This window comes from Corythoichthys intestinalis, chromosome 10, assembly GCF_030265065.1.
Source record: "Corythoichthys intestinalis isolate RoL2023-P3 chromosome 10, ASM3026506v1, whole genome shotgun sequence".
Classification (NCBI taxonomy): Eukaryota; Metazoa; Chordata; class Actinopteri; order Syngnathiformes; family Syngnathidae; genus Corythoichthys; species Corythoichthys intestinalis.
The window spans coordinates 20,986,392-21,009,498 of NC_080404.1; the positions used below are offsets into that span (position 1 = coordinate 20,986,392).

General features: G+C 40.3%; 1 protein-coding gene across 4 annotated transcripts in view; it reads right to left on the minus strand.

The window, feature by feature from the left end:
• The window catches only part of zswim8 (zinc finger, SWIM-type containing 8), a 41,164-nt gene that overhangs the window by 2,784 nt on the left and 15,273 nt on the right, over positions 1-23,107 (minus strand). Inside the window, exons 8-25 of one of the 4 annotated variants that reach the window (XM_057847408.1) lie at positions 21,086-21,287; positions 20,580-20,755; positions 18,300-19,509; positions 14,635-14,766; positions 13,356-13,535; positions 10,530-10,713; positions 9,764-9,862; positions 9,478-9,602; positions 9,003-9,261; positions 7,268-7,432; positions 6,962-7,184; positions 3,835-4,124; positions 3,503-3,726; positions 1,932-2,411; positions 1,139-1,313; positions 873-1,037; positions 667-786; positions 218-396 (exon numbers count right to left, since the gene is read on the minus strand). In XM_057847408.1, the coding sequence (XP_057703391.1) occupies positions 218-396; positions 667-786; positions 873-1,037; positions 1,139-1,313; positions 1,932-2,411; positions 3,503-3,726; positions 3,835-4,124; positions 6,962-7,184; positions 7,268-7,432; positions 9,003-9,261; positions 9,478-9,602; positions 9,764-9,862; positions 10,530-10,713; positions 13,356-13,535; positions 14,635-14,766; positions 18,300-19,509; positions 20,580-20,755; positions 21,086-21,287 (4,588 nt within the window). The remainder of the gene's footprint in view (positions 1-217; positions 397-666; positions 787-872; positions 1,038-1,138; positions 1,314-1,931; positions 2,412-3,502; positions 3,727-3,834; positions 4,125-6,961; positions 7,185-7,267; positions 7,433-9,002; positions 9,262-9,477; positions 9,603-9,763; positions 9,863-10,529; positions 10,714-13,355; positions 13,536-14,634; positions 14,767-18,299; positions 19,510-20,579; positions 20,756-21,085; positions 21,288-23,107) is intronic. The other 3 variants (XM_057847409.1, XM_057847411.1, XM_057847412.1) reach the window with 3 other exon arrangements.

Consider the following 23,107-nt stretch of genomic DNA (forward strand, 5'->3'; position numbering starts at 1 on the left):
GAGGGGGGAAAAAAAGAATTTTGCTTTCAGCCAAAAATAAATTTAGCAAATAAATACTTTTTCAGCTTTCTACATCAAACCTGTTCTGAAACTCCTCCTTTGTAACAACATTAAAGGTAACTGGTGCAGTTTAAGTAAAAATTAATTAATTGTTCGATTGGGCGAAAGAAAAATACTGTTGTTAACAGACACAAGTTTTGCTATGGATGCATCGTACTTGCAGAAAGGACTGTTGGCACCGCTGAACAAGTTGGTGGAAGGCAGGTGTTCGGAGGTGGGCGTGAATGTGAGCAGGATTCAGCCTCTGTAGAGCCTCCATGATGATCTCCTGTAGAACAAATGGACTGAGGACGCCTTTAGCTGCTCCCACACAGAATTGGTACACGTAGTTGACTCCTGACAAAATAGGATATGCAAAAGGAAGACAGGTTGGTAGGCAGGTGGGTAGGTGAGAGAGATAGAGAGATAGGCATTGACGTACATGACAGTCATTTGCATTGGCGTATATGATCGTGTCTGGCAAAGATATTGATGTTAATGGCAGTCAGTGGAATTGACGTTTTTAAAACCACAAAAATAAATGGTGACACATTTCAATGTTTAGGAACAGATTTGAGCCAAGGCTCTTCTTTTATACTTGGCTTCTGCTAGTGTGAACAAACTCACCCAGCCTTGAAGCAAGTCCCAGAAGCCATTTAACGTCTTCGGTGTAAGGTGGACTTCGGGAAAAGTTGTTTGGGTGATCATTATGAGCTCTCCTTCCCAGCATCTCCAACGCTAGCATCCCTTTGTAATGGAAGTTTTGATGACAATTAGATTTCTTTTTACAATTTTGTTCACAATTTTATATTAGGGTTACCACAATTTCTCACCAACTCTATAGGCAGAATGGAGATCATGCATGCCCTGTTGGTTAATAAGCTGATGGTGCTGTTCCTCCTCTACTGGAAAGGAAGTGCTGACCACTGAACTGGGCTGGGAGGAGAGACTGGAAGCCTGAATGGCCTGTAAGGTGGCACCAGTGTGGATGCTGCCAACTACAAAACATGAGATTTAGATGAGCTATAATTAAAAAAAGAAATTTCATTTGTATTAAGTCCATACACGACAAACAAATGTCTACACCCACACCCCTGACCTGCTACAGTGGTGTTGACTGGTAGACTGGTCTCAGAATGGTAGGGATACGAAATCTGCGTCATGGTTGGCACAGGGACCGTCGGGAAGGTCACAGCAGTGGCTGTCATGGAAGGTGAGGAGCCAGTAGTCAGTGAAAAGGGGTACTGGGCACCAATAAAGCCTGGATGCATACCCTGTGGGTAAGAGAGTGACACACCAAGCTGAGAAAGAATAATACACTAATAAGAAATGTAATCTAAGCTATTGAGCTAAGATATTTTAAATATTTTAGGGGTAAGTCACGGTATTGGCGACACGGGTGTTGATATTAGTTTTCTGGGGGGGGTTTATAGAAGCGTCATTAAAAAAGGTGTGACATCTCGATCCGAGCTGGCAAATACCTCATGAGAATGTATGATTTAATTTCATGACTGTTTTCATATGCAAATGAGGCGACAAATAAGCAATTTAAGCAGGCAAACGCAATTTGATGCATTGTTTTGAGCCACTAGAAAGAGCCGGATTGATTTTTGTTAGTTTTCAGTTCACGCAGCCCTTAAGGACCAATACATGACCCCAAAAATTTCTTTTTTTGCCCATTGACAGTCAGGGAGACAAAAGGCCTTCATAATGTCCTGTTCGTAACGAAACGAATCAAATACCGTGATTTCCGCCCTTAGTATCCTTTATAATTGCTTTATAAACAAAAACAAACCAAAAAACATTTTAAGTGGACGCATTTAGAATAATTATTCTGCATTTTATAGTGTAAAGTATCAGCTACAAAAAAAATGTTTAAGATCATGTCTAACCTGTGGATAAGCACTTCCTGAGACAGGAAAGACAGCAGGTCTGGCTGCGTGCTGCAGAGGATGACTCAAGTATTGAGTGGCACAAACTGCGGGCAAATGGGCCTGGATCGCATAGGGGTGAAGGCCATGGGCATGAGGATGTGCCATTACCTGGCCAGACATACCCTGGGACTGGTACATGTTAGAGCCCATAGAGATAACAGGTACAACAGCCGCTGCTGTGACTGCTACCCCAGTCGTCTCCACAATGGTTCCACGATCAAAAACGCCACAGCTGGTCTCTTGTGGTCTTCTATTTACACTTCCATTGGCCCCACACCGTCCAGAGGTCTCCCTTTGCTGGTTCAAGCTTCCGAGGAGTGAATGCTCATACAGCCAATACCACTGATGAGCAACCTCAAACAAGACCTCAGGATAAACACCTCCACCTTTAGCTGCTTCCTCTACTGCCATACACGCTTTTTCTAGCATCATGTTGTCCTGGATGAAGAGATGATGAGACAAAAACAAAGCGCATTAACTGAATCCATTTGCTTGCAGGGCATTTTTATCTTATGACAAAAATGTAAAACATTTGATATGTGTAATGGAAGAACCAAATATTTTATAGCATTGAGGTGATAAAACGGTCGATATAACAATTCATTCTTTGATCTGTCATTTGGTAGGTTTGCCTCCCAGATGACATAAATCTATAAAAAGTGTTTATAAAGGTTCAAATTTAATCATAATAGGGAATATTGCATATGACATATATTGATATAAAATACTTCGGGTAGAAAGTCTGTTTCATTCATACAAGGGAATAATGCAGTGAATATAAGAATGGCAAACATTGCATGAATGTGTTTTTGATACTTTGAATGATAAAGACGTGGAGCGTTCCACGATAACTGCAGATTTGCCTGTCTACGATACCCTAAGCAATGGATTTCACAAATAGTAGTTTTTTACTGGCACTATTGATTGCAGCAGTTTGAGAGGAAAATCATATTTCCTTGGAAAGCTTGTGTAATCCCTAAGATCCCCTATGCAATTTAAACAACAAATAAAGATCTCAATTGACTGCAAAGCAAAGTATGTAAATAATACTGCAAAATCTAACGTCCACAGCTCATGTTCTGTGATCATTATTCTTTCAGTTACTGCTCCTGTTGTTTCATTACTTACTAGTTATGCTATTTAGTGTGTTGTGTAATAATATTAGTTTTGTTTTAAACCATAAGTTTGAGAGACATTTGATTTTATAACCTGCTATTACTTCTGACTGTCTGTTATAACGTGAATGTATGCTGGAATATTTGCAAACACAATGTAAGTGCAATTTGATCAGTGGCTCATTTGATGATGATCCAGTCCTTCACAGACTGGTGTACTTGGATCCTACTTAACCAAATCGCTCCTGACTACGGATCACTACACTAATATAAAATCATTTTGATGATTTATCATACATCACTAGTCTAAATACTGTGCATTATTTTACTAGCGCTATATAGACATATTTTGGCTTTTACACAAAAAAATCTGACAGTTAAGTAATAACTAACAATATGATAACAAATGCATACCTGTTCTTTGCACTGTACCAAGGCCCTCTGGATTTCATTAGGATTTAAAGCATGTGCATGAGGCAGGCAGCTCAGAGCCAGTTCAGCAGCTGCACGGACCATGTTGACGTCCCTTGCCCGTGATGCGCGGTCAGCCAGTGATGCTACTTCTGGTGGTGTGAGGTGACCATCCCAACACTCCATCAAAATGTTGAGGGCAGCGCTGCCAATCTCCATTGCTTGACCTGGAATGGTATGGTATGAGTGTGGAGAACAAACAAGAATATTGTATCCCATAGATCTGAAGTTTTTTTTTGTTTTTTTTTTCCCAATAAAATCGCAGTTAAACACACCAGTAATCCAGGATACATGAGAGGAGTAGGTTCTTGATAGCCAGTTGGGAGAGACAAAGTTGTGGAGCCCAAGAGCATAAAGGCCGATCTCAAAGGCACACAGATGCAGGTTTCTGTGAGGTCCCTGGTGAGCCCCACTAGCAGAGGGCTGGGTGAAAATGGAGGTAGATGAGTTTCCTCCTGCTTTGATGAGCACTGTTTTGGCTAACTCAAAGTAAAAGTGGGCCGCAGCCTCCGATGGTTGGTTGGGCACATGAGGCACATGACACTCTGGACGACGTCCCTTGTACCTAGACACAGGTCACAAAATTATTGAGTGTTGTTGTGTATGTTTTTATTTATTTGTGTGTTATAAAAGGTGTAAAGGGCGCCACCAGTCAAAATTCTCCCTTCCATTATTCTGGATCAAATGTACTCTCTGAATTCACCCTAAACATACTTGCAATAGTTAGTCCCAATCTGTATTTTTTGACAGAATTTGACATCTGAAGTGCGCCTGCTTCCCTACAAGACGCTTCTGGATCAGAGTGTAACATCACACGAGGTATATAAACTGATGCAGACCATACTTCTGTATTATTCCGATTCACAAGTGATTGGTGTGTAATAATGGAATATACGTGCGTATTGTACTGTCTGCTGTAGTAAATCGATGGAGCCTAGTGTTACAACACTGCACAAATTTCCAAAGAATACCGTGGATTTCCTGGAAGCGTTTTGTCAAGCGGACGCGAGAAGAATGGACAGGACCGTCGAAACAGTACTCGTCTCTACAGTCCACATTTCAGACTGCTTCAAAAAATGCCTATTCGGGCAGATGAGTTGTGTGTTGAGTTGGTTGGGGTCCCCATGCTTTGATCCCCACCATATCTTGATATAATCAGTTTACTGGACATAGGAATGCTCCCTGTTGTGCATATATATGTAATATTACGGTTAAGGTTTGTACTGCATGGTCGGGAGAGGTGACTAATGGCTGCCTCCGTACTCAGCTGCAGCCGGTGGCATCTAGCTGTGATCATGTACTTTTACAGGCATATATCGGTCGGCAAAAATGCATTTCAATCCTTAAATCTAGGCTGAAAACTGTATTGTTTACTACAACATAATTCTAACTGCCCTTACTGTTCAAATATGTAACAATCAACTTGTGCTTTTTATCTGTTTATTTGTGTCTTTACTTCCTGGTTCAACCATTTTTCTTTTTAAATGTGTCTTGCGACTTTTTTGTTGAATTGTGCAATACAAAAAAATTTTCCTTCCCCTTTACGTCAGTCAACATTTTTTTTTTGAGATTTGTGTACGTCGCCCTCTCGTGGTGGCTGCTATTACTGGGGTGTTTAATCACCGACATCAGCCCAGCGTCAGTCAACGTAAACAGTAACGTTAGCTGCTGCTGCTGCTGGTGTGCTGCGGGTGGCACGCATCAGCAATGGTGGACGGGGTACAGCATATATAAATAGTCCAAATCTTTTCAGCTGTCAGCGACTCATCTTCATCCATCTCGATTGTCGTGTTGCCTTTCAAATTGACCCAAGTCGGCAAGCTCCTCTTACAGTACAGCACACTCAATGTGTCTTTTATGGGACTTTGATATTATGTTGTTAATGAAATATAGAGCAAAAGTTTATATAAAGAAAAAAAATGCCACTGGAGACTCATTTTCAGGCCATTTAAAGTGTGTTTGTGGGAGTGTAAAGCTTCCTAATTTAACCATACGTTTCTCTCAGATGTTGCCTATTATCGTCCGGAATGCATTCCTCATGTGAAATGGGCTTGTTTTAGCAGGTTAAGTTACTGTATTTTCCGCACTATAAGGCACATTGGCATCGCAGTGTGAGGCGCACCTTCAATGACTAGCCTATTTTAAAAAGGTTTTCATATAGACCCTACCCACGTGACGTCACAACTCCGCTCTCCTGACTGGTGCCGCCCACTTTTCCGTCAACACATCATGTTGACCTGTTACGGCTACGTACATTCCTCCTATTTACGGCGTGTTTTTCTGCTCGTTAACATTAATAATCAAAATGGTGAAGGCGTGTGTGGCGGTCGGTTGCAATAACAGAGAAGATAGACTGAGAGACTTGAAGTTCTACCGGATTCCGAGAGACACGGAGAGGAGAGAGCGAGATGGGCTGCTGCAATTCGACGAGAAAACTGGGCTCCAAACGATTACCACAGATTATGTAGTAGTCATTTTATATCTGGTAAGATGCATTTCATATATATTTAGAGGGTTTTGGGCTGACAACCACAATTAAGATCATTACTAGGTTAATCGCCGACAACATACACGTATGTATGTCGTGAGAGTGCTATCGCTAAACCATATAAACATTAAAAGCCCTAGCTCCATTGACAAATGACATGAAATACATTAGACTTGACAGTGGATGTTAGCAAGAACAAAAGATTTTGAATTGAAAATTTCGTAACTCACCTTCCGAGCACAAGATTCCTGCCGAATTTTCGTGTACGAGGACCTGTTTATAAGCCTCCAAGCTCTTAAAGTTTTTCAAACTTTCGTGAGAATAGGCTGATTTTGTGTGGACAAGATAGTTGTAAATATCAGGGTCAGGCAGAGACGGCGAAGGCAGCCAGTCAAAAATCATCGATTTAGGCATCAAAGATGGATCTGGCGACTGTATAGAACGAAGCTTTTCCACATAACGCCTTTTATGCAACACATCCAGTGAGTTTACGGCATCAGAAAGCACCGGGTCTTCCATGAAATGCATTTTAAATTCCTCGATCAATTGAAACCAATGCTAATACAGACACAAAATGACGGACAAGTGGGCGGAACCATACAGCGAGCACGTGGTTTTGTGACGTCGGTGGGTAGGGTATATAGTGGGTGCACCGCATTATAAGGCGCAGTAGTAGTAGAAGTACTAGTGGTGGTTGGGCTTGCCATATGTATCCACTTGTTGGAGCTGCGCTAAAGAGAATGTCATGCCATGATTAACCAATATTGATCCGTGTATAAGGTGCATTGGATTATAAAGCGCACTTTCGGCTTTTGAGAAAAGGTTTTTAGGTGCGCCTTATAGTGCAAAAAATACAGTAGTTATAAGCTATTTAGCTTATATGAGTTATTAAACTTTTAGGAAATTGCCGTTACCTGCTCGTGTCTGTGCTTTTGGCCCTTGCGCCCCCACCTGCTTGGTGAGATCCACTAGAGGAGGAAGATCCCAGTGAATCTGAAGATGAGCTACTGATGCTGTCACTATCCTGGCCTCGACCCCATGATGTTGCTGCCCAGCCACTTCGTAAGGGCCGCCGGCTTAGAGTGGGAGAACTGTCTGACGTTGTCTCTGGTGCACTGCTGTCAATACTTGCCATGCCTGTTAAGACAAATTTGACAAAATTACTTTTTAATCAATGTCAATGTATCATTTATATTTGATAAAAATTGAAACATAATTGCCTGTCAGAGTGTTACCAGTGTGTTTCTTCTTCTGTCGTGCAGGAGATCCCCAGCAGCGTTGGCTGTAGCCACAGCGTGTCCCAAGCGCCAACCGGCTTGGAACAGTGTTGTCAATCTTAAATGTGGTTGATTCGTTTTGATAGTCACTGCGATTGCCTCCCGAAACTATATGAAAGCAAAGAAATTTGTGATCTAGTCAGTATTAATGGATATTTTCAGTTCAAATGCTTGAAAGATTGAATACTTTACTTATCAGTCAAATCATTCATAAAACGTAGGACAGGATTTTGGTGGTTCGATCTGTTGTCATGCCTATCGTGAAGGACACCCAAATATATCTGATAAGACCTAAATTTGAGCATTGATGTCAAGAACATTATTACATAATTATTATTGCATTAATCTTCTGTTAAATGTAATCATGTAATAATCTTAAAGTCAAAAAAATGAATGCATGCAAATCCCCTAATTTACATCACATATGGTAGAACCATAGACAAATATAATCCATTATATCATATGGAAGGAAAAATGATCCTACTTACCTCAATATTTAAGGGTTGTTTGAAATATTGTCCATAAAAATGTAACATATTGGTTGAGGGTTATAGGGCCTACATTTATGCCTTGTTCATACTGGCAGCAAAAATCTGACTTTTAGCCCATATAAATTGAAACCGGATGGCTCTTTTGTAGTCTGAACAGTCACAAAGATCAGAAAACTCATTTTTGCAAGAAGGACTGAAACCACATTCAGGAGGTAGTTTCATACCAGATATGGACAACATCTTTGTCAGTCTGAAAAGCTCAGAAGGTTTTGACTGTCTATGACGTCACTTTATGCTGGATGACGCCTTCATTGTCACAGCAACCTGTCAGGTTTGTCAAATCTGTAATCTAAACAGGCCCAGATCTTATTTGGACACTTGCTAAAAGCAGTGTGAACAATCAACCCCCCAAAAATCAGATTTGAGGATGAATCCAATTGGAATCAGATATGCCTGCAGTCTGAATGCAGACTATTTACTTGCTTTGAAATTCCAAAAATTTCAAAGTGGTGAGTATTTCTACTACCGTATTTTTCGGACTATAAGTCGCAGTTTTTTTCATAGTTTGGCTGGGGGTCCGACTTATGTGTGAAATTATTCACACATTATTGTATCATTTCACATGTTATTTTGGTGTTTTGGAGTGACACTGGTGGTTTGGTGAACTTGTTAGCATGTTCTTTATGCTATATTTATCTGAATAACTGTTAATAGAGATGTTATGTTAAAATACCGGCCACGTTCGCAATTCGTTGTTAATGCATCTTGTAACATTATCATACTGTACACTCATTCGTCCTGTTGTTCTCTATTGTATTTTTATTTTAAATTGCCTTTCAAGATGACATATCTGTTCTATGTGTTGGATTTTATCAAGTAAATTTCCCCCCAAAATACGACTAAAACTCCGGTGCGACTTATATATGTTTTTTTCCCTCTTCTTTGGGCATTTTATGGCTGGTGCGACTTATACTCAGGTGCGACTTATAGTCCGAAAAATACGGTAATTCAGCGGTATTGGTGTAGAGTAGTAATTGAATAAGTAATGGGTTTAGCCGGTTTAATAAGTTTAATAATTCAATGTGCCGGTGTCTCTCATTTGTCACTGTGGCCCTCAAATAAGTATGAACAACTAGAACTAATTTGACAACATAAAACAATGAAAACGGAAATGACCAATTTCTCACATTGCTCACCGCAATCCGAAGTACTCTGCCCTGCTGTGGTGTTCTGAACCAATTTTGGTTCAGTCAGTTCTTCACAAGCCAATACCACAGCAGCTGAGGAGGTGGAGGAAGAGGTCACCAAAGATGTTGCAGATGAAGATGTGGGGCCATGTTTTGATGGAGTGCGTTGGCTGCTAGTTCCAGGCTTAATAGAGTAGAAGGAGCTAAGGGTCTGAGGTTTGTGGGTCTGACTCTCTCTGTCTAGTAATTTGTCAAGTATCTGAATATGTGAGAGAAGGGAGGCAGTATGACTTTTAAGAATGAATAAAAATGAAACAAGAAAATTATATACAGTATATTGTACATAAACAACAACAACTCATTTCCCCTGTTACACGAAACAATGTAATAAATACATAAACAACCAAATAAACAAATAACAAGTCAGCTAATACATAAAATACAGATGCAAAATGTCAGCATAGACTGTTCTTACCTTCTTCAGCTTGCTCTGGTCATCTTTATATGTTATCATGAGTGCCAGAGCAAGATCTCCCTTAACCCGTCTTGTTCCTTCACAAAGCAGAGGATGCTCTGCTTCACTTACTGTGGTCTTCATCCCTGCATGCACAATTTTAAAATAATTGTTAGGGGATGAATCGAATCGTGGGTCAAGAATAATGATCAGTTTAAAAGTGTGAATTTTTTAAATCGTTACAGTTCTTATGTACATACACGCACACATACACACCCAAAGATTTAAAAGTATACAGTATATTTACCAAGTGCTGAAACAGCTGCTCCAAAACCAAGCTCTTCATCACCAGGCATTTCACTGCTGTGCTTCCGGTTCATTGGGCTGGAGCCAGTTGGAGAAACGACTATAGAAAGGGGAAAAAGGAACAGAAATGCTGCTAATGAACCATTCAGAATTTCTGCCAAAGTTATAAATTGGTGTAGCTAATTTTGACAATACTCTGCCGCCAAAATGGGTTCTTCCATTCAATTTCTTATTATATAAATGGGCAGCAAACCCACTGATAAACAGGCCACTGAGTCAAATAACAGGAGTCAGTCAGGTGAGCCTATTTTTAGCACAAAGTGATAGATGTGCATGCATTTCTTCTTCCTGAAAACCTGGGAAAAGATCCGTTTTTTTTCACAGGGCCGCATTGAAAGCAATTACATTTGAAGTGGGCCCTACCTGTATATTTTTGGCCTGATAAATTCTAAATAAAAAGTACTTTTCCTCACCCATTTTCAAAATAAGAATTGTTTAAATCTTCAATCTATGCTTCAATATTATAAAGCACCATTCATACACATAACTGGAACAAATAAAAAACACACATTTATCTAAAATCTAGTGATTTGGCAAGGAATTACACAGAGGCAGGCAAAAATGAACAACTATAAGAGTTTGAAATCGGAAAATTCTGGGCATGTGCAATTTGATCTGTCTCGTAAACATGGTAAAATGACATTTGGCCACCTTCGACAGGGAAAAAATACAATAAAATACATAAAATTGAGACATATATTTCTTACCTGGGGTGCAGAGGACATCAAAAATAAAGCTGGCCAACATGAGAGGAAGGACAGGTCTGTAACCACAGTAGTTTCCATCTCTGAGCTGCCGGGCTCGTTCTCTGATGATGGACATTTCCACAAGACCCATTGGAAGTTTCTTCAACAGAGCCACAATATCTGACTCTTGGTAAGCCAGCTTCACCTGGTTAATCCGCAGAAAATCAGTACATTCAACATGTTATACATTAAGGCCTCTGTCAATATAATTTATTGAGTATAACACACTGTGTAGTATCACCCACCCCTGCAATTAATAAATATATTTCAAATTCAATGATTTTTTGCTTTTGTATAGGATTTAATTATTTACTTCATTTTCCATTAAGTTCCATTCTATTTAAAGAAATTATATTTTTCAATTTATGTATTTTCATCAGATGATGTTTGTTGTTATTATCTCATGCTTGGTGGTTGACCAAAATAAAAAACTGGGACAAAGTTGAGAGCCAAACTCAATAAAAATAATTCTTAAAAAATTAAATTGTGCACATTTTCTTTCTCTTTATTAGAATGAGCCCTCAGATTACGTCGACCTACAACGTTCCGACTTTGCGACGCCCGTGCCTCATCTGCCATTGAAACGCAACATTGGTATGATAACGCAGCTTGATTCTCCATTGCAAACCACGTACAGTGGGGCAAATAAGTATTTAGTCAACCACTAATTGTGCAAGTTCTCCCACTTGAAAATATTAGAGAGGCCTGTAAATATCAACATGGGTAAACCTCAACCATGAGAGACAGAATGTGAAAAAACCCCAGAAAATCACGTTGTTTGATTTTTATAGAATTTATTTGCAAATCATGGTGGAAAATAAGTATTTGGTCAATACCAAAAGTTCATCTCAATATTTTGTTATGGAGCCTTTGTTGGCAATAACGGAGGCCAAACGTTTTCTGTAACTCTTCACAAACTTTTCACCCACTGTTGCTGGTATTATGGCCCATTCCTCCATGCAGATCTCCTCTAGAGCAGTGATGTTTTGGGGCTGTTGTTGGGCAACATGGACTTTCAACTCCCTCCACCGATTTTCTATGGGGTTGAGATCTGGGGACTGGCTAGGCCACTCCAGGACCTTGAAATGCTTCATACAACGCCACTCCTTTGTTGCCCTGGCTGTGTGTTTGGGATCATTGTCATGCTGAAAGACCCAGCAACGTCTCAGCTTCAATGCCCTTACGGATGGAAGGAGATTTTCACTCAAAATCTCTCGATACATGGCACCATTCATTCTTTCCTTTACACAGATCAGTCGTCCTGGTCCCTTTGCAGAAAAACAGCCCCAAAGCATGAGGTTTCCACCCCCATACTTCACAGTGGGTATGGTGTTCTTCGGATGCAATTCAGTATTCTTTCTCCTCCAAACACGAGAACCTGTGTTTCTACCAAAACGTGCTATTTTGGTTTCATCTGACCATAACATATTCTCCCAGTCCTCTTCTGGATCATCCAAATGCTCTCTAGCGAACCGCAGACAGGCCTGGACGTGTACTGGCTTCAGCAGGGGGACACGTGTGGCAGTGCAGGATTTGAGTCCCTGGCGGCGCATTGTGTTACTGATACTAGCCTTTGTTACTGTGGTCCCAGCTATCTGTAGGTCATTCACTAGGTCCCCCTGTGTGGTTCTGGGATTTTTGCTCACCTCTCTTGTTATCATTTTGACGCCACGGGGTGAGATCTTGCATGGAGCCCCAGATCGAGGGAGATTATCAGCGGTCTTGTATGTCTTCCATTTTCTAATTGCTCCCACAGTTGATTTCTTTACACCAAGCGAAGAGTGAAGAGTTACAGAAAACGTTTGGCCTCCATTATTGCCAACAAAGGGTACATAACAAAGTATTGATACTTTTGGTATTGACCAAATACTTATTTTCCACCATGATTTGCAAATAAATTCTTTAAAACTCAAACAATGTCATTTTCTGTTTTTTTCCACATTCTGTCTCTCATGGTTGAGGTTTACCCATGTTGACAATTACAGGCCTCTCTAATCTTTTCAAGTAAAGGAGAACTTGCACAATTGGTGGTTGACTAAATACTTATTTGCCCCACTGTATCTGCCAGGCCAAAGGGATTCTATGTTCTTCAATTTTTGATCCTGGTTTGAGTACCAATTTTGGCTACCAACCTTACATATACCTCCTTTTAAAGTGAGACCCAAGCAACATCAAAGCGTGTTTCTGCCTTTATTAAAGATACCGTGTTGTTTTTGGCAGCCCTTTTAATTTTCGTCTTAGTCTTTTGGACAAAATACATACACAAGTAGTCCCTGGGTTACGACGTAAACGACTTGCATGATTTCAACTTTACGACGCGAGTCTCGTCGAATTGTGTGTTCATAGTTTGACGGTGACAAGTTAATAAATGTCAGTTGTAAAAACTATGGTGTGATCAGTGTTACCGGAGGGAAGTAATATCTATCTGTTTTATGGTTTTGATTTATTAATATGACATACAGTGTAGAGAACAAGTATTTGATACACTGCCAATGGGATACAAGTTTTTGGATAGTTATTTTGAGCTTTATGGCGTATTTAGGGGTACTTAAGGGTTAATTCCGACTTACGCAGAAAATTGGGTTACGTCGCCAGCGTAGGAACGGAACTTGTTTGTAACCCGGAGACTCCCTGTATTAGCCTTCGTCATACTTTAGTGCATGCACATTTAATCATTTCAAATATATCTGCTATTTTTTTCTGGACAGATCTGCCAAACCCAAACTTAATGTTCCATAGTATCATAAAATATAAGTCATTTATAAGAGTTTTGAAGGGATAAAAAACCTCTAAAGCTTTAGTAGATGCTGGTGGTCTCTGGAGTTCCAAGGAGAACATGCCGGTGTTGAAGGCCAGATTATGGAGTTCAACTCGATCACTGAGGACAGTGAGGAGGAAGGCTGCTTTCGACAATGTGTGGGTGGCAACCTGAGTCTGACGGCCTGTTGACACTTTATTCTTCTTACCCTGAATACAAAAGCCAATGTGAGAACATTAAAATACATCATAATGTCATAACACACATGTATACATACAGTACAGATGCTAGTTAAGGAATTCTTTGAAAATGTTTATTTTAGTAACATTCAAAAAATGAACCTGTGTTCAATATAGTTATTCAGGCATAACATCATTACGAAGCGATACATAGGAGACATTCATTTTCCTTTTTCTTTCCAAAAACAAAAATACCTTCCCAAACAATAAACAACTGAGGCCACCGTCACAGACATCAGACACAAAAAATAAGAACAGCAGCATACAGCCGCATACACATTAATTCTGCCAGCATACAACAAAATGTTCATTCCTCTATCTTTGTTGCAGGATGATAAAAAAGAAAACTCTTGTTGAACATTTACGTTGTAGTTTTCTATAAGCAGTTCCTGGTAGTTCTCGGTCTAAAGCCTTGCTCCAAGATCTAAAAGGTCCAGAGATATTTTTCAGTGGCCCTTTGGTCAGATGTAGTGGGAAGAGCTGTTTGTTTGTTTGTTTGTTTGTTTTTTAAGTTTAATAACAAGAGATCTCTCCAAATTTAGAAAAAAAATCCCCAGAGCATGACTGATAGATGGTTCAGCATTAGAGACATATAGCTGAAGATCATCAGCGTACAAGGACACTTTATGTTCCATAGCATGTCTTTAGATAAAAATGGCCAAAGATTTTATGACTAGCACAAACGGGCTGTGAGCGCAACCCTGACATGTGTCACGATGTAACCCAAATAGTCAGGAACGTTGATTTTTAGTTAGTACCAGAGCCTTTATGGAAAAAGAGTTGCGACACTCCCATAAGGAGCCATTGAACGCTTTCACTTCCGGGTACTTCCAGGCTATGGAGCCTTGAATAGTTTCAACCCTCGCTTTGACGGGGACATGCACCATCCATTTAAATAGCTGACCGTTGAGTATATTCGGAGAAATTTGATTAAATAGTTGCCATGCGACCCAGCCCGTTCAAAGACCGACAAGACAGTGTCTCACTTCAGTCTTCTCTTGTTAAACGTGATAAAATGAGAATTTGGTCACTTCAGCCAGCGGTGTGAACATAGCCTTAGTGAACTTACCTTTGTCTGCGGCTGTTCCACTTTTAGGTCTGGAGGGTTCGCCAGTAGCTCATTTGCTAAATCAACAGCAAGTTGACATGCCTCGTTGTTGTATCCATGAGCATGCAGCGCCTCAGCACATGCAAACAGCACCTATTCAGAACAGCAGTATTTTGTGTCATTCTATTTCAAGAAAATACTATATACAGTTGAACCCAGACGTTTACATACACTGTTCAAAAACACTTCATTTTTTGTCCCATTGTCTGAAGTCAAGTCAGACCTAACCTCTTGTTTCAAGTCAGTCAAGAATACCGAATTGTTCACGGTAATTTTGTTGAATACCACAATAAGGAAATGTATTTAAATTACTTTATTAATGAAATTATTTTTTGGATGGTCAAAAGTTACATACATTTAATTTCAACTGAACTGCATGACTTGTGTCAACCATTTCAAGAAACCTTTCACAAGCTTCTGAGAGTACTGTGCTGGGATCCTTGCCCGTTCCTCCTGACAGAACTGGTGTAACAGAGTTAGGTTTGTCGATCGCCTTGCCCACATCCGCCTTTTTAGATCTACTCACAAATTTTCGATGGGATTCAGATCAGGGCTTTGTGAGCCACTTTTTAATCCTTTTTCTAGTATCGTTTTCTATTTGACATCATTTTCATGAGCTTTTGCTTCCTGGCTGATGTATTGAGATGTGTAGAGCGCCAAGAGCAGAGCCATTTGGCTTTACTAAATGGATTGTAAATGGAGTTATACTTGTATAGCACCTTCTCATTTAAGATGGTCAAAACACTTTTACACTATATGTACATACTGGTGACGCAGCACCAGGATTAAGGTGGGGTTCAGTATCCTGCGCAAGGTTACTAAGACGAGATCATCAGGGCAAAGAATCAGACCCACAACCTCTGGGTTGGGAAACGGCGACTCTACCACTGAAACATGCCACCCCACTACATACTATAGCACACCTAAAGGAGAGCCATTTGGTAAAATGGCTTTTAGCCAAAAGCCCATTTCAGCTATGAACATTGGCTTTTGTTTGGTGCGAAGGCAAGGGATAAAAGGGGAGAGGGAGGAGGAGATGGTTAGATAGACAACAACACAATGACTTGAATTATGTCAATCTGTGTGCTCTGGCTTAATAAAATTTTTGTTTTCATCTTTTATGTTAAATTTGCTAAAATAAAACAACTTTTGACAATCACATTTTCTGGGTAGTACTGTATATTTATAGTGTATATATATGCATGTACACATATGCCGCTGTTCATCAGTATTTCATACAACTGTCACATTACATAGTATTCCCTTCTACTGTAATTTTATATTTCATAACAATTACATCATTCGCACTACTGCGCTATCAGTCGCACTATTGTCGCTGTATCAACTAGATCTGTCCCGACTAGTCGACGTTGTCGACGTCATCGATGACGTAAATGCGTCGACGGGCAAAATATACCGTCGACGGGTAATGACAGGTTAAAAAAAAAAAAAACATGCGGATAAAGTTTAGAATGGCAGGCGCTCGCGATACAAGCGGTTGTTACTGGCACCCCCAAGGGGGCCGCTGTTATTTCAATGTGACCGGCGTTGTCAGATTGAGCAAAGAGGAAGAAAGTGGGCGAGCGAGCGAGAGAGAGGGAGCGAGATCGGCGAGTTGGAAAAGTGAGCGGGTAGCGCCGAGTTGAGTGACTTCATCCCCCACGTTTTTGTTTTGGTCAATAAAAGTATCCTTAAAGAGACATCCGACGCCTCTCAGTGTTTTTATGCACGCCGCCGCCTTCCGAGGGGGAAATCGGACGAACCTAGACGAACCGACGACAACGAGCCAAGTGAATCGCCGGTGAGGAGTTGAAAACTCCGCCAATTTCCAAAAAGGGCAGAGATGGTAACACGTGAAAGCGGCATAAAGCCAAAGAAGCGGACCAAAATAGCCAGAGCCTGGAATTATATCAAGGAAAATATGGAGGGTGCCACTGTGTGTACTCTTTGCTAAGCTGAGCTCGCATACCACGGTAGCACGTCGGCTATAAACGAACACTTGAAGCGGCGTCACCCAAGTATAATTTTCGAAGACAACAAGAAACAACAAGCTAGTGGATTGTAAATCCATACAACTCTCTAACGATTTTTTAAATGGAAGTTGCCTTTATGTGCGTCGTATCAACGCGCATTTTTATTTAATGAAATAATTAATATAATATATTTTTTTAAATTATTATTAAATTTATTAGGATCATGGAAGCTCCCACTTAGGGAAAATACAGTGGGGAGAACAAGTATTTGATACACTGCCAATGGGAAAACCCATTGGCAGTGTATCAAATACTTGTTCTCCTCACTGTATATACATATATCCTGTATATACATAATATAATAAAAAATATATATGGAAACACCACTGGCCTGCTTACTGTAATCCATGACTGCACTAATGTTAGTTATTTAATATTATAAAGTTTTATATATAGTAGTATACTATAAAATTAATACTATATACTTAATTTTTGTTACTGTGGGTATGTGTGCCTTTCATTCAAAATAATTGTGGTAATATTTCGGTGTGCCCTCTGCGTTATCTTCAGGTTAAAACAAACAAAAGTTGAACAGTTTTTTCCCCCTCCCCAAAAAATGCGGAATGCACACCGGAAAGAGCATCTGAACTCACACAAAGTATTCTGAAAATGATTGTCCGGGACATTGCAATTCATTTTAACATTTAGAACAATATAGACAATGACATACCGCAAAAAGAGTAAGAATTGTTTTGACTCCTGTTAAAAAGGTGAAGTCACAGTGTTTCCGTTTACATTTTTTTGCAGCAGTTAATGCCAGCAGCATTTGACCTCATTGTTTGTGATTTATTATTGATATTTATGTTATTTATTTATACGTTAATAAAGAATTTTGGTGTTCCAAAATGTTTTTTGTTAATTAATAAGCTTCAAACAAATATTTCATTATTAAATTTGTAAAAAAAAAAAATTTTTTTAATTAAAAATTATTAGATTAGTCGACTAATCGTAAAAATAGTCGGCTGACTAATCGGGAGGAAATTAGTCGTTTGGGACAGCCCTAGTATCAACCTCATATTTTTCTGTTTCTGTGATCATTTGTTTCTAAATTACTCCTCCAAGAGTTACTTTAGGATCAAGATTAGGATAAAGTCGGAGATTTGTACTAGAAGGACTTTTGAATAAGTAATACTTTCACTCCATATTGCAATGTCATGCCTGTGGAAGGCACTTGATTGGGGCCAATTTCAACCTACAGCAGGACAATGACCCAAAGAACAGCTCCAAATAATGCAAGAACTATTTAGGTAAGAAGCACGAAGCTGGTATTCTATCTGTAACGGAGTGGCCAGTAGAGTCACTAGATCTCAACTTCATTAAGCTGTAGTCCAATCCAATTCACAGAAGCGTGAGGTAAAATTTCTCCGGGTTACCCCAACAAATTAACTTTTTATTGAAAATACAAAATTGCCTGGGTGACCCCAAACTTTCAAGCAATGGTGTATGGATGAAAATTACGCTTTAAAAAGTTTCAGTTGATGTCATAATTGTCAACTGTGGGCCTGTAAAGCCCTTTGTTGTGATTAACGGCTATATAAATAAATGTGACTTGACTTTCATCGTCTCTTTTGTAAACAACAGAAGTAAACTTACTTCCATGCGCCCCTCCTGCTCTAGTGGTTTGATCCCTGCAAATATGTCTGGCTCTTCTTGATGGATATCAACCAGCTGTTGATCTGTTCCCTCTACTGAAGCTGGGCTCAGGTGGTAAACCTGGTAGTCATCCTCACACACAACTTGTCCTAATGCATGTTCTGCTTTTTGTTGAGCAATTCCACAAACAACTGGAATATCTGATGCTGCTGCCCCACATGTTTCCTCCTCAATGCCTTGGGAAAGCTTGGTTGAAACTGTAGTATTGCATGAACTGTATAATGGTTGGCAATTGTTAACAGACTTCACATCTTTGTCTTTTTCGGAGGCCGTCTCCTGTTCTAATCTACTGCAAGCATCAATCACACCCGTTTCAGTCTCCGTGAAAGACATGGTGGGCGGCACAGTCTCTACAGAATGAGAGACACTCCCGGCCTGATGAATATGTTTACGATCCAATATCTTGCTCCTACTACTCCTGCATGCATTATTGCATGACTCTTGTAGCAGTGAACTAGAAGAAGGAAAAATTTCTGGTGCTGGTGGAATGAATTCAAATGTGTTGCTTGCCTCGGCCCCCAGTGCCAAACTATATCCATCATCAAGGTAGAGTTCAGCAAAGTCTGGCTCCAGAGAGCTATCTTCACTGCTGGTTCTCCGTTTGGTATTGACATGCTTACATCCTCCTAAAATCCCTCCCTTCCCAAAACCTTTTATGAGTTTCATTTTCCCTCCAGAGGTACTATTTGGTCCTTTGTAAAAACACTTCCCTCCTGCATCTTCGAGAGACAGTGACAGACCACCTCCCAGACGGACCAACATAGTCCCTCCGCCATTCACTGAGAAAGCCTTCTTTTTGGTTAAGTTGGTCTCCTTTGGCCTCACTACAACTTCTTCCTGTAATGATTGGCTGCTTCCTCTTGCTTTAAAACTTGCTCCTCCTGGTTCAGTAGATTCCCCGACTCCTCCTGCAGATGTTCTTTGTTTCTGCATTCCCTTTGGCCAACAGAACGCTGCAGTCTTCCTTTCAGCACTACAGTACGTGATGCCCTCCAGAGGGTAAGCTATCTGCCAGTTGAAGTAACAGGACTCCACAGCAGGTTTGAAGCCCTGGAAAAGCTTGTCAAGGGATTTGCGATGTTGCCCACGTTTCACTATCTCTATAACTTTAAGGTGCCAGCTCTTCAGGTGACGTGCGAGTTCCAGACGCCTAGAAGAAGAGATGGTAGAATCAGTATTTGAATAAACACATCATAACATTTACGTATCTTAAAGGAAAGTGGCATGCAAATGTTGCTTTTTGAGCTTTTAATCATGCTATATGGACATTTCCTTGTTTAAAACACATTTGGAGTAGTTTTCTGAACCATTCACCCATTGGGTTGCCAACCGTCCCTTGAAAAACGGAATCATGCCATATTCACAAACAAGGGAGCTTACAAAGGACGCACTTTGTCCCCGATTATCATCCGATTTGTAGAACAAACAAATACTGGTAGAGTGCTTTTCAAGAAAATGCAGGGAAACGTGTTTCCCCCGCTTCGCCTGCTTTGTGACCAATGAGCTGACAAAACAATGACAACACGAAATCCCGCTCATCTCATCGGTCGAGGTTCTGTCACTTGTCATGATAACGGAAAACTAAATAGCATCATGGATAACCCTAAAAATAATTCAGCATATTAGTTTTTTTTTTTTTAAACATTTGATCAGTTTACATTTTACCCCACTTTTTCTTAATGCACAAAATGTTCTACTTTGTATTTTAACTCTCACTCAATCCTGACTGTTCAATCACCTGGCGTTATAAAATTAACTTTTTCATAAAAGAGCACTCGAAAGTGGGGACTTCAAACTCTCTCCTAGGTTTTATTTGGCACTGGTGGACTCCAGAAAACCAGAGATATAATCGTTTTAATTTGATGGTAGAAAATATTGCTATCCGTGCATTTTGTCTACTGATTTTGATCAATGTCTCATTTTAATCTTTGTTATACAGTGGGGAGCACAAGTATTTGATACACTGCCAATGGGTTTTCCCATTTGTTTGTTTGTTTGTTGTTTGGTTGTTTGGTATTTAAAAAATGTTCAAAAGTTATTCTTTCACTTCTTTTTGTCATATGGAGACATTAATGAAAATTTTGACCAAAAATAGAACTGTGAGTCATTGTTCTAACCAGTCAGCCACCTTGCTGCCGCCACAAATATGAATAAAATCTCAATCTAAAAAATAAATATATATACATTGGACAGAGAAAAAGTAGGTGTCAGTAATCTGACCTGCAGGGGCTCATAGTGGGGTCTAGCACTGCTAGCTTCCACAATATCACCATTTCATCGCAAATGCTGGCACAGGCATGAGCTGCTACCTCCGATTGACCGTTGCTCCGTCCAGTGTGTCCACTGGCACTGCTGTGTGATGCAGATGTTCGAACACTATACCACCAGCTGATGATCTGAAAATAAACATCACATACATGTTCATGTTTGAGTAGCAAAATTAGAGTTGCTACGGGCAGTAGGCGGGGTACACCCCGAATTGGTTGCCAGCCAATTGCAAGGCACAATGAGACAAACAACCATTCACGCACACACCAGACATTATTAAATTAACTTTGAGTGAATAACAGTTAATATTTGGTGGCATTACCCTTACTGGCAATAACTGCATCGCGCTTGCGAACCACTGACTTCGCCAAGGCTGTTGCATTTGTGACAAGAAATGCTGTTCTTTCACTGCAGCCTCTTTTAGTTCTTGTTAAAAAAATTCAAATAGAAAAAAATACCTGATCATATGTCAAACACTGCTCAGTGAGAATCTCCAGAAGTGGGGCAGCATTGCTGTCTCTTCTCTTGAACATCTCCCTGACAATCGATAGCAGATTCCAAATGCCTTCCGGCTCTCGGCCTCGTAAAGGTCTTAGCAGACAGGCCCATTCAGCAGCAGCTGGTGGCTCAGTGGACGACAGATACATGGAATTTACATCACTGCGAAAACATACAGACACAGCCACAGACACACATGCAATTAAAACCAGAGGCAACAAGGACCACGATCCAAATTAAGGATAGTGTCTAAGGAGGGCGATAACGGTGAGACAAGGAGGGACGTTCAGGCGCAACTAACCCCTGACCTGAATGCGTTTTGCTATCAGGCTTCTGTGTTTGTAATTATGGTAGTTGTCCAAGATGAAAACCACCTTCAAGCAAGACAGTGTGATCGGTTATAGCAAAGGTGTCAAACCGATTCCACAAAGGTCCTCGTGCAGGGGTGGCGGGCACGCGTCTCGTGAGCCTCATGCGGCTCTTTGCTTCTCTTTAGTGCAGTACTTCTCAAATAGTGGGGCGCGCCCCCCTGGGGGGGCGCAGAACGATGCCAGGGGGGGCGCATGTGACCTCAGGGAACATGTTTTTTTTTGTTTTGTTTTTTGCCGTACTGGAATAAAGTCTACTTGCACATCCACTCAGTAGGTGGCAGTGGCGCTCTCATTTTCAGAGTGCGCGCAGTATTTTTTAACTAAGGAAGAGCACTTAGCACACACAGACAACAGATATGAAGAGCAGTGTGCCGCCGCCATTTTCGAAAGCCGTTTTCCGACCGGACTCACTCACGCAGCGACCCACTGTCTTGTCCGGTTCTCACGTCGCCGCCCGAGAAGTGCCATTTTCGGCTTGGGATCGTCACGACGACCGCCTTCACCTACGGTTCTACCTTGGCCGCCGTGAATGCGCTTTTTTCGTGCCGTTTGCCTTTTAGCTTTGACTTTTAATACAGTGGGTGATGATGAAAGACCACTGTTTGCTGTGTCTAAAAATAATTATAGCAGACAGCCAGAAGCCAAATCAATTAAGACGCCACTGAAAGACATTAGACCCCAATCTCATTGTTAAGCCACTTGATTTTTTCAGTGAAAACGTGCCGAATATTGCCAACAATCCTCCTGCTTTGTCAATGTTATATCAGTAAACCAGTGAGCATTGTTAGCATGCTCATTGCAAAATAACTCCACACCATTGCAAAGGAGGTAAATACTGTGAGCAGCAAAAATAAAAACTGTCCTGTCCAAGGACACTTTTTTCCCCCCTTTTATTCAGTTTTGTTTTTTCGGTCAATTTTTTTGGCATATTGTCCTCATGAGTGAATGTTTCTAATCAAATTTAATTTGTTATTATTTACTGATTTTATTACATTTTATTTTTCTGTATCAAATGGTCAAAAATGTACCTTGAGTGTATTTTTTAGTTTGGATGTGAATTTTTTTTTTTTAATTCAGGCAAATTGATGCACGTCAAGTCTTCTCTGTTACAAACAAAACAATGTTAATAAAGTTATACTTTATTATAAGTTGATCTATGTTACTTTTTTTCTTTATTAGAAAAAAAGGACAATGCTAGGCAGATGCGTATTTATAATAGTAATTTTATAGACAAATGATACTATTTACAGTGGCGGCAGAGAGTTTGGGGGGGCGCGAAACATTTACGTCTTCCTTGGGGGGGCGTGACAGAAAATAATTGAGAAGCACTGCTTTAGTGTTCCATGTTTTGAGGCTATTGACCTCACTTTCCTACATTTTTCCATAACGACTTTCAAATAGACAAGAGCTTTTTAAAATTAAATAATGAAACATTTGCAAAACGTGTACTGCCTCTGACATGCAAACGAACAGCCAATCATCTGCGCGTGTTAAGATTGATGCAGGAATTAGCATATTGCAATTTAGAGCAAGCTACCCTTGTCGTCAAAATGGCAAAAGTCAAGGTTAAACGAAAATATGAAGATTAATACTGCTGTCAAAGTGAATCCA